General features: G+C 54.0%; 1 protein-coding gene across 1 annotated transcript; it reads right to left on the bottom strand.

The window, feature by feature from the left end:
- Nucleotides 1-2,962: 2,962 nt before the first annotated feature.
- Nucleotides 2,963-8,625, bottom strand: WNT10B (Wnt family member 10B). Its single transcript, XM_066365780.1, has 5 exons — nt 8,394-8,625; nt 7,376-7,495; nt 6,978-7,240; nt 4,883-5,256; nt 2,963-4,235 (listed from the first exon to the last, which is right to left on the bottom strand). Exons 2-5 carry the CDS (start codon nt 7,447-7,449, stop codon nt 3,777-3,779), a joined length of 1,170 nt encoding a protein of 389 aa, XP_066221877.1. The 5' UTR covers nt 7,450-7,495; nt 8,394-8,625; the 3' UTR covers nt 2,963-3,776.
- Between the last annotated feature and the right edge of the window lie 2,049 nt (nt 8,626-10,674).

Here is a 10,674-nt window from a genome sequence, read left to right as displayed (position 1 = left end):
TCTAGGAACACCCCACCAGGTTATGCCCCTATACTGATCATAAAAACTATGCTTTACAACCCCCCTCCCTAGTACCCAACCACAGCAACATTACTTGAGGCATTATTATAGTAAGCAAACCTGTCAGTGTTACTGCCTAAGACTTCAGATCCTCCCAAGATTGGGTCTCAGGTGTGACAGGATGGAAATGATGTCAGCCTAATATGGTAAGCAGCAAGTACCATGGTACTTCAGCCAGAACTGATGGATGGGGCTGGAGAATTTCCCAGCCCTTCATCCTTCACTCCTTTGGAATCTTGAGAGGAAAGTGTCTGTTGCAGCATCACTAGGTGCATCCCATGGTGCAAACAAAAGCCAAGATAGGAGAGATGCCGCCCAGCTGTCAATTAGCCAACCAATGCCACTCCCCAGCTTCCTGATCACTTTAAAGGCTAACGGAGAAGAGCTCATTTAGGGCTGAGGAAGGCAAAGAGGCCTGACTTAACAGTTATCGGCTTTTCTCCCTCCCTCTGGCTTCCACTGGAGCCAAGTAAAAGCTGAAATTGTAGCCACCCACACTGTGGGTTGCACACTCCCACTCCTGCCACTGACCCGAGATCTGGGCCTGAGCCCAGAACGTGTGCCAGGAGCAGGGGTTGGGGGGTGTTGGCCTTGCTGACAAAATCCACTTGGAATGTCTCAAGGTTGTGGTTTGGGACTTAAGTTTGCCACAGAGTGTGTCTAACGAAAGATGAGAGCTAGAGAGGAGCCAAAGGGAGTACAGAGGATGGAAACCAAAAAAAGCTGAAATATTCTTACTGTGACTCGACCAGAGATTCTCCTCTCTCTTCCTGAGTGTGCGAGATTCCCATTCTGAATATTCCTCATCATTATTCTCTCTCATATTCTATGTCCAATCTAGCTGCATCCCTCTCTCGCCTACTCTCCCACCCCCACCCCGCCACATACTCACTGGACTCAGTCAGTGCCTCCATCAAATTTCCAAACCCAGAATTATCAATGCTCAAGTGTATATTTGGGACATAAAATTTTGCCATAAAGTACTGCCCTAACCTAACATTCCTCTAAAATGTTCTTACTACCATTATTTCATCTGACTTTGAGAGTAATTTGGGTAGCAGATATATATATTAGCTAGAGCAGTGATTTTCAACCTTTTCACCTCATGGCACACATAAACTAATTACTAAAATTCTGTGGCACACCAAAAATATATTTTTTGCCAATCTGACAAAAAGTAGGTACAGTTTTGATTCATTCACACCAGACAGTTTTTGTGTTGGCTGTTATTTTTTTATTTGATAATTTAGGGGAAAGAAGTCAGTGCCCCTAACTAAAAAGTATTGCAGTTTTAAAAATTCTTGCAGCACACCAGTTGAAAATCATTGCCCTGGAAGATTATAACAAACTACTGCTCTACATTCTACATTCTAGTTGTACATTCCTTGGCCCAGGAGATGACCTATAGAGTCAATATCTTGCAACCCCACAAACAGTCACTTGTAAAATTCTAAATGTATGGTGCATATCCTTTTTCCAAGTGGAACATAATGGTTTGTTTTCAAATATATTGGGCTAGAAATAGAAAGATTGGAATAAAAAACATCTTGCTGGCCCTGGCTGGTTGGCTCAGTGGTAGAGCATTGGCCCAGCATGTGGATGTCCCGGGTTCGATTCTTGGTCAGGGAACACAGGAGAAACAACCATCTGCTTCTTCACCCCTTCCCATTCCCCCTTTTCTTTCTCTTTGCCTTTCTCTCTTCCCCTCCCTTAATCATGTCTCGATTGGTACCAGTGCAATGGCTCAGGCACTGAGGATAGCTCTGTGAAACCTCCACCTCAGGCACTAAAAATAGCTGGCTTGCAAACATGGCCCCAGGTGAGCAGAGCATTGGCCCCAGATGGGGGTTGCCGGGTGAATCCCGGCCTGGGCGCATGCAGGAGTCTGTCTCTCTATCTCCCCTCCTCTCACTTGGAAAAGAAGAAAAAAAAAAAAAGACATCTTGTTTTCTCTAGTTATGGTTATCTCCTAAAAGATAAAGGAATTATTTCACTAAGGTTAAATGCAGCAGAGCTCTGAATAAGGAAGGACAAAATACATACACAAATAATTCAGTAGGAGAGCATGCTGGTTTTGCTGGTTTCCAGAGCAAAAAAAAGCTTCCATTTTGACCATGGGAGCCCCTTTTATGTGTTTCCCATTAGTCTTGTGTCTACTTCCCAAGTTCTCTAATTTGGAGCCAGAGAAAAAAGCACCTGCTCTTTTGAGTCCAGGTTTGATGTTGAGATACCTTCAGGAACTGAAACCCCTAGAAAAGAGGTGACCTCATGGTGTGGAGCAGGGGTCAACAAACTACAGCTGGAGGACCAAATCTGCTCCCGCAGACTGTTTTTGTGAATTAAATTTTATTAGACATCTTTTTCTTATACATATGGTCTATGGCTGCTTTTGATCTACAACAGTAGAGTTGAGTAGTTAATCCAGGGTTGAGTAGTTGTGACAAAACCGACAAACCTAATATATTTACTACCAAGACCTTTACAGGGAGCCCTGGTCCCAGGTAGGTCAGTTGGTTAGAGCATCATCCAATATGCCAAGGTTGTGGGTTCAAGCCCTGGTCAGGGCATATACAAGAATCAACCAATGAAGTTGACATTTCTCTCTCACTCTCTCTCTCTCCTCCCCCCCTCTCTCCTTTCTCTCTAAAATGATTAAAAAAAAAAAAACTTTACGGGGGGAGGAAAAAATCCAAGCCTTGTTCGAGGGCAGTGACCAAGGCATTATCTGGCATTGAGGCACACAGAGAGTAAAATGTTTGGATATCTAGCCCCTCATACGTAGAAATCCCCCCTGTTTTTTCACACTAAGAGTTGACAACTACTTCACTGAGGACCATTTCAAAGGTTTAAATCCTTTGTGAAACCAGGCAGGATACACATAAATAAAGTCATTGAATGTAGGAGGGTAGGAGAATTCACCTGGAAAAAAAAATCCAGGGACTGGGATCCCAAGTGTGGGCAGAAATACCACCATCTGCACCCACCAATCCAGTAACTTAATTTATTTTAGTTACAAACAGAAATCAAGAACAAGTCTCAGTACAATAAATTATCCATTCCCACCCCTTCTGCTGAAGAAAGATAGAGAGGCTCAGAGAGCTGTAGGTAAAACTCTTCCTTTGGAGGGTCCCGTTTATCAGCTGAATGGGGGGCAGATGGTGTCTGGACAGGTGACTCTGAGGACTCAGGGGAGAGCACCCCCTAGCACTCTGTCCCATCCCTAAGAAAAACCTCTGTACCACTGCCTCCCATTACCCCACAAGAGGGGGCTTAGGCAGCAGTAGAGAAGTTTGAGAACAGTAAATGGAGTGAGTGGTTTCTTTCTAGATATAGGTCTCATAGTTCTACACAATGCCTGAGGCTAGCCCTCAAAGAAGAAGAGTGGTTAAACTTTAGGGTCTCCTCAGCCAAAAGGAGTGTAAATCAGAATTAAAGGAATCTCAGGGTTGGGGAGAGGGAGGCAATACAGTGCATTTCACCTTAGTCCATCCAGGTGTTTAAGGAGCAGAAGAGGGGTGACATCTTCTCCCCAAGGCCTTTCAACTGTGAGGAGAAGGCCACATATCACAGACTCCATCTGACCCCCACAACCCCTAAAGCTGTTTCCAGGTAGATACTTTGAGCTTCCAGAGGCCAAGATTGACCTTGGACAAAAATTAGAGCAAAAGGCTGTAAAGGTGCCCCTCCCCTTCCCCACCCTGCTGTGAGGCTGACCCTCACTTACACACGTTGACCCACTCTGTGACCTTGCACTCATCACACAGCACGTAGCAGCACCAGTGGAAACGGCAATGACAGCGCTCTACTCTTGTCTGCCGAAGCACATTGTGCCCACGGCCACAACACAGGCTGCCACAGCCATCCAGCAGGCGGCTGGTCTTGTTGCAGGCCCGGCCCCGCGTGCCCGGGGAGCCCACAGTGGGGTCTCGCTCACAAAAATCAGGAGACTTCTCAAAGTAAACTAGCTCTCCTGAGAGGCGACGGGGACGCAGGCGGGGCTGGAAGGCTCCGGAGTTGCGGTTGTGGGTATCAATGAAGATGGCCCTGCCCAGTCGCTCCCTCAGTGCTGCCCCCACTGCTCGGAACTCTGGAGCTGCCCTCCAGCAGGTCTTGAACTGGCAGCTGCCTGATGTGCCATGGCACTTGCATTTCCGCTTTAGGTTTTCAGTTACCACCTAGAGCATCAGAAGGGAAGAGGTGAAGGAAAGGGCAGCAAGTGGGTAGAGTACAGAGGCACAGAAGAAGGGAGGGAACAGAGAAGCACAGGAAGGGACAAATGGAGGCAAGAATGACCAAATGACTTTGGAATATCAGAAGAAAAAGAGGCTGATAGCCTGACTCCCTCATTATATGGTTGGAGAACTGAAGCCAGAACAGAGGGATTTGTCCATCTTCAATCACTAGTTGGTAACAGAAACTCAATTGATAACTAGCTAGTAATAGGGCTGAACTCCAGTCATCCTAACTCCCAGTCCACTGCTTTTTCTAGAGTGAGCACTGCTAAAATGGGGAGTCTGGGCCCTGAGCACTCCTAAATCCCATAAGGAAGACAGCTGTAATAATAGTTACTGTGTAATGAGCATCTGTCAAGGATGAGGGACTCTGCTGGGGGCTCCATTTGCTAGCTCACTTTTAATGACATTGTAAAGTAGGTATCTTTAGACTCTCTTTACGTAGCAAAACTGATGTTAAGTGACTTGCTTGAGGCCACCCAGATGGTGACAATCACCTATCATATCTCATTCTCTTAGTCTGCTGTGCCTCTCAAACTCTAGCCAGCCTAGAGAGCTAGAGAAACCCAGGATAAGTTGTACACACGTACCTGTCGCCCCACCCTGTTGTTGTGGATTCGCATTCGTGCCTGGATGTCCCGGGGAGCTTCCCTGGAATCCAAGAAATCCCGAGAGAACTTCTCTCCAAAGTCCATGTCATGGTTACAGCCACCCCATTCCCATGTGTCCTGGGGGCTAGGGTTGGGGCCCGAGCCAGGGCCTGGGCTGGGCAGGGAGTGGGAGAAACTCTTGCCCCGGGACAGTGCCTGCAGCTGCAGCAGTTTGGCCCTCAGCCGATCCTGCTCACCACTGCCCTTCCAGCCGCAGCCGCAGCTCACCAGCTTGCCCAGGCTGCAGGCTGTGGCTACCGCGTGCATGACCCCAGCAGCCAGCATAGAGAAGGAAAAAGCACTCTCGCGGAAACCTGGGGAGAAAAGGGTGTGATTGTGGGGGTAAGGTTGACAGGCAGCTGAGAGTAGGGAGGCAGAGGGAAATAAACAGCCACTCTCCAATTCCAAAAATTCCTAACTGAATCCTGACCCTGCTGTTACTAGCTGAGTAACTTCTTGCGGAACTGAAACAAAGTCTCTGTTTCCTCATTTATAAAGCAAGAGGATGGGTTGAGATGATCTCTGAGGCTTCTTCTTACTCTGTAAACCTGGGGTTTTCAGGTGTGGATGAAAGAGCTAGCCTAGAGGGAAAGACCCCTGGGGTTGGGAGCTGACTACAAGGGAATCCCTGTGGTCTTTGAAGATGTATTCACTGACTTCTACATCTGAAAGCCTTAGAAATTCCCCAGCCCTAAAGGGAGCTTGGGTGGGGTTGAAGCAGAGGCCATTGGGGTTCATTTTTTTCCTTCTTCCTCAGGGTTATTTTAAATCAGTCTTTTAACCAGCCTAACCTCCACCACCCCAAAACCCAAAGCACTGGAGATGTAGAGCTGTCCTTCACCTTTCCTGTTTCTAGTTTTATATTTGTCCTTAAGACTGCTCTTTATGTTTATCCTAACCTGCTGTTACTCTATAAAATGCTAGGAAGAGGAGAGATGTGGGAGTGATTTTCCCTAAGGCCCTCTTAAAATGTTGGCTCTTTTGTTTTGTTTTTGGGGTCACAGAGGCTCAGGATAACCAGCCTTTCCCAACCTCAGGTAGACGTGCTTCTCATTTGGGCATCAAAACTTTCCCCTACAGAATGTCCTGTGGAGAATGAAGGGATCCCTCACTTCCTTTTAGAATTCTTCATTTTCCTGGAGCCCGGAGAGGATGGAGATTGCAGTTCCATAGGGGCCAGGCCTTTCCCACCCCAGGATGCAAGTCTCCTAGCCCAACCTCCTGATCCCCCCCCCCCAACCCCAACCCTCCAGGGGTGAAGCTGTTTGCACACGTCTTGGGAATTCCCCCGCAGATGGCAGCTGTCTATTAACCCTGTAGTCCCCGCAATACTCCCCCCACCTTGAGCCGTGACCGGGATGGATCTTCACTCCTTCAAGGAGTAAACCAGAGCCTGGCCTGGCAAAAGGCAGCGATGCCTCCGGACCACGGCTCTTCAGACCAGACCAGCAGTGACCTGTTCTCCAGCCAGTCCTCACCTGCTCAGGTGAAAGCCACCTGGGGCCCCCACAGCACAAGGAGGGGGCTGCCCCCTGCTTCAAAGCCATCAGGGTCTTTGTTCCCAGCCTCAACTCCTGGGAACCCCGGCAATTAGGAGAGTAGGTTTAACCCTTAAACGGTTGGGGGCGGCACCCCACCTCCACTGAGGTTCTGGGGACACCAGCCTGGGCTTGTTCCTCCGGCAAGGAGGGGGTGAAAATTAGGGGAGTAAATGGGGGGGGGGCATTTGAAGCTTCCAGGGCTGGGGCATCTCTTGTTCACAGGTGCAATCCAGATCCAGCTGGGTGGAAGCAGGAAAGGGGGGCCTTCGGGTAGGGAGCAGGGACCCAGCTGCCTTGCCGGCAGCGAGCAGGTGGAAGTCAGAAGTGCAGAGGCCCAGACGGGTAGCCAGACCTAGCTCTTCGAGGCTCCCGGGGGGAATTCCCGGAGAGGCACCTCCCGGAGTCGTGAACCCGTCTCTTCCCGCCTCCGCCCGCCCCGGCCTGCCCTCCGCCCCAGCCCCCGCGGCGGTGCAGGTCCGCCCCGCCAGGCTCACCGTGCTTGAGGATGGCGCTGTGGTGCGGCAGGCGGCCGCCGCCCTCCAGCGCCGAGCAGTTCCAGCGCTGGTCGCGCAGCTGGTGCTGACACTCGTGGACCGCGATGTGCAGGCCCTGAAGCGCAGACGCCGTCACGTCGGGGCTGCGCAGGCACAGGCCCAGCTGCCGCTTGCTGAGGCCCGACAGCGTCAGGCACACGGTGTTGGCGGTCAGCGGCGGCTCGCCCGGCAGCTTCAGGCCCAGAATCTCATTGCTTAGGGCCCTGGGGACCGAGAAGGTGTTTCTGGGTCTGCAGTCCCGGCCTCACGCCCCCTCCGACTCCTCCCGCCCCGGGGCAACGCTTCTGGCTGAGGGTTTGCTGTGGGGAGGGGGCCGGGCGACAGGGGAAACTCCTCACCGACTGCATAGCCCCAGGAGCAGGAGGCCCGCGAGGCCCCAGGGCGGAGGCCGCGGCCGGGGCTCCTCCGGCATGGCGAAGCCCGGGCCCGAAGGCCCCGCTCAGCAGACGGATCAGGGCCTGCGGGGCAGGGAGACTTGAGGAGGGTTCCGGAACAGGGCGGCTCTCCTGGCCAATGCAAGGGAGCCCAATTCCGGGCTCCTAACTCACCAGTGTCACCCACCGACCCTTCTCATCTGCTCCCAAACGAAACAGTAGGAATCCCCCCTTGCCTCTCAGAGTCCCTGGGCCCTGGAGGAGGAGTGGGGGCCTCGCAGCTGGGACTTGTTCGAGCGCCCCCGGAGCCGACCCCACCGCACACAGTGCCAGGCACACAAACGCTCATGGTCAAACTCAAGCCCGCACAGCAACACCCCTCCCCACCTAGCGCCCCTCCCTCCCTGGCTCCCCGTGCAAGGCCCCAGGCTTGCTCCCCCGCCCAGCGCAGCCTCACGCCCTCGCGGAACCGGGAGGGGAGACTGGGAGGGGGCTCCCACCACCGGCCGGGTGGGGGCGGGGAGCGCGTCGCCCCAGGTGCCGTCGAGGGCGTGCAGCCTCCGGGAGAAGGTGGAAGAACGGACTCCCCACCGCCTCTCCCCTCTCTCCGCAGCAGGGAAGGAGGGGAAGGCTCCACGTGCGGCAAAGACGGGGAGGGGACTGGTTTCCGCCTGAAAGGGATCGCGCCGCGCAGGCTGAGTCCTCTTCCTCGTCCGCCACCGTCTTAACTACACGTTCCCGCCTCCGCAACGTCGCCCATCGGGTCCTCACAGGTCCCAACCTCGGTCCCCACCCCTTCGCTCTCGTGTTCAGATCTGGGGGCACTGCTTTATTTGCGAGGTCTTTATTTCTGGTAGTACCCCTGGCGCTCTCTGCATCTCTGCGCCCCTGTGGGCGGACGCGTGTCTGTCCGACTCCCCGCCTGGCTGCCCAGTCCGCGTGTGCGTGTTCCCGCCCTCCCCGCTCTCCCGGTGCCGATTACCTCCAGCTGCTCTGGTTCGGGATCTGCAACCGGCGGGATCGGGTCGCCTCGGCTCGCGCTGCTCAGACCTTGGGGAGAATGTGTCGGGCTCTGCGCCCTCGGCAGAGCCGCATTCTTCCAGGGCAGGGCCACTCCTCTTCGCCGCTTTCCCAGTGCCGCCGCGGCCTCCGGGAAGAAGGGAGGGAGGAAGGGAGGGAGCGATGGAGAATGCTAGCGAGAGGGCGAGCGCAGAACTGGGGGCTCTGGCTCCGCTCGCGCGAAGCTCCCGGGCGGCGCTGCCGCAGCTGACAGAGCTGCGGCCCCTCCCCGAGCCCGGGGCATCCCCACCCCGCTGCGCGCACCCCCGGCTTTGACCCGGGAGCGCAGTCGCTCCCCCTCCTCCCGGCGAACACACACCCTCTCCCCCGACGCCCGGGTTCAGGCTTGGCTCTTCTGAAGGGGGAGGTGGCCAGAGTTCCTCTCACCTGCTCTGGAGTCGCCAAGGCTGCAAGGAGGGTGAACCGACCCAAACTGGGGAGCCAGAACCCTGGTCCCAAGTGGTCATTTCTCTCTGCCTCGGTTTCGGCATGGAGTGCTGGGTGGCTAGGAGGGAGTCTTTGACAAGACTGAAGACAAGCTGAGAACTAATTTCTCTCGTGGAAGTTTCGTGTAGAGTCCTCAGAAAGAGCACACCACCGGGCACTGGGAGCCAGCGGGGAAAACTGCCTTCTGGGTGGCTTGGCTTTCGCCCACCTCCAAGCCCTGCGTCTGCCCCCTTGGGAGGGGTCAGCTTTGGCCTCAACATTTGCCCTAGCAGAGCCTCTGGTACCCTCAACGATCTTCAGCTTGCCCCATGCTTCCCTTGGCTTTCAAGCATCCTTGCTCACAGAGGTTCCTGCCCTTTCGGATCCGCACTTTGGGCGGCCCATACTCCTGCTCCAGGCTCACAGACTTGCTTCACAAGAAATGAAGAGCAGCACCTCGGGATCCCAAACTGAGCCCAACCCTAGGACAGCCAGGGAAAGAGCTTGATCTTGGGGTTCACAGCCGAGGCAAACCACCTTAGGGAGCTCCAGCGGCAGTGAAGGGGTTAGATGCCACTGCACTCCTGCCTGACTCATCCTCCCGGCTCTAACCACTGCTGGCTATTTTTGCCAGAGAGGGGCCCCAGGCTTCCCAGCCGCCCCCCCAACCGCCCCTGCCAGACCGCAGCCCAAGGCACGGCTGGCCCCACCAGCCCAAGGCTGGCACGTTGACTCAGAGACAGGCCCCCCAGGGAAGCAGAGCCACGGGGCTAAAACCCACAGCCACAGTCATCTCTTCCTTGGTGGTGGCCATGCAACTCTGCCGGGCAGCCAGACTCCAGCCTCTGCTGCTGGAGTCCTGCCCCATGTTGCAGTGGACACTGCTGTGTAGGGGCAGAGCAGTCTGGAGATATCAGTGATTTTCATCTGTTAGGATATTTATTGACCATCTTTATGTGCCATGCCTTGTGCAGGCTGTGGAGGTGTAAGTGCTATGGTCCCTGACAATGGGCAGCTGTGACCACAGAGGGCTGCTTCTTTCTGCTTTTTCATCTGAAGGGGGGAGACACCCTAGAGCTTTTGCTTCTCTTTCCTGTTTAGGGGTCAAGAACCAAATCATTTGTGGCTTTTGAGGCCACCTGAATCTGCAAGACCTATCTCAGTAGCTTTCATCCTTCAACCTGGGTTTGGTGATCCTTGCCAGTGTCTTTGTCCGTCCTGTATGTCAGCCTGGGACTCCGTCCAGGTCTTTGGAGGAGGGGGGATGAAGTTTCCTATTCCCCTCTTCTCCCGTGGGGACCACTTGAACATTTATTTGTATGCCTCCATGTGTCTCTAAGTACCTCTCAGATTTGGATTGTTTCTTCTGATTCTGTCCCTGTCAGGCTGCAATATAGTCAGGTGCCAAGGAAGAGCCAGAGTCAGAAGCATAGAGTCCAACTTCTCAGTGACCCCCAGGACTCCTCAAGTAAGCCTGTCCCAAATCCAAGCCTGTGCCATACTGCTGGTCCCTTTTCCTACAGAAGACCAGCTCTGAGACAAGAGGCCACAGGCAAGCAGAGTGGGTGGCCTGAGCTGGCCCTCAGTGCCCTCAGCCCGACCGGCTGGCCTGAGCACTGACCCGCAGGCAGGCCGCTGGAGGGTGGTGGGGCAGGCGGGGCCTGGAGAGGGCTGCGGGTACACACCCATTGCCTAATATCCCAAGCACGCGGCCAGCTCCAGGAAAGGGGAGAGGCGGGAACTAGAGAGACCTTGACAAGGATTGGGGCCATGACTGG

Source organism: Saccopteryx leptura, chromosome 2 (genome assembly GCF_036850995.1).
Source record: "Saccopteryx leptura isolate mSacLep1 chromosome 2, mSacLep1_pri_phased_curated, whole genome shotgun sequence".
Lineage (NCBI taxonomy): Eukaryota > Metazoa > Chordata > Mammalia > Chiroptera > Emballonuridae > Saccopteryx > Saccopteryx leptura.
This window is presented reverse-complemented; position numbering and strand designations above follow the sequence as displayed.

Coding starts and splice junctions, on each gene's coding strand:
- WNT10B (XM_066365780.1), bottom strand. CDS start 7,449: ATGCCGGAGGAGCCCCGGCCGCGGCCTCCGCCCTGGGGCCTCGCGGGC. Junction 7,241..7,375: donor CTCCTGGGGCTATGCAGTCG/GTGAGGAGTTTC, acceptor CTCGGTCCCCAG/GGCCCTAAGCAATGAGATTC. Junction 4,236..4,882: donor ACAACAGGGTGGGGCGACAG/GTACGTGTGTAC, acceptor CTGATGCTCTAG/GTGGTAACTGAAAACCTAAA.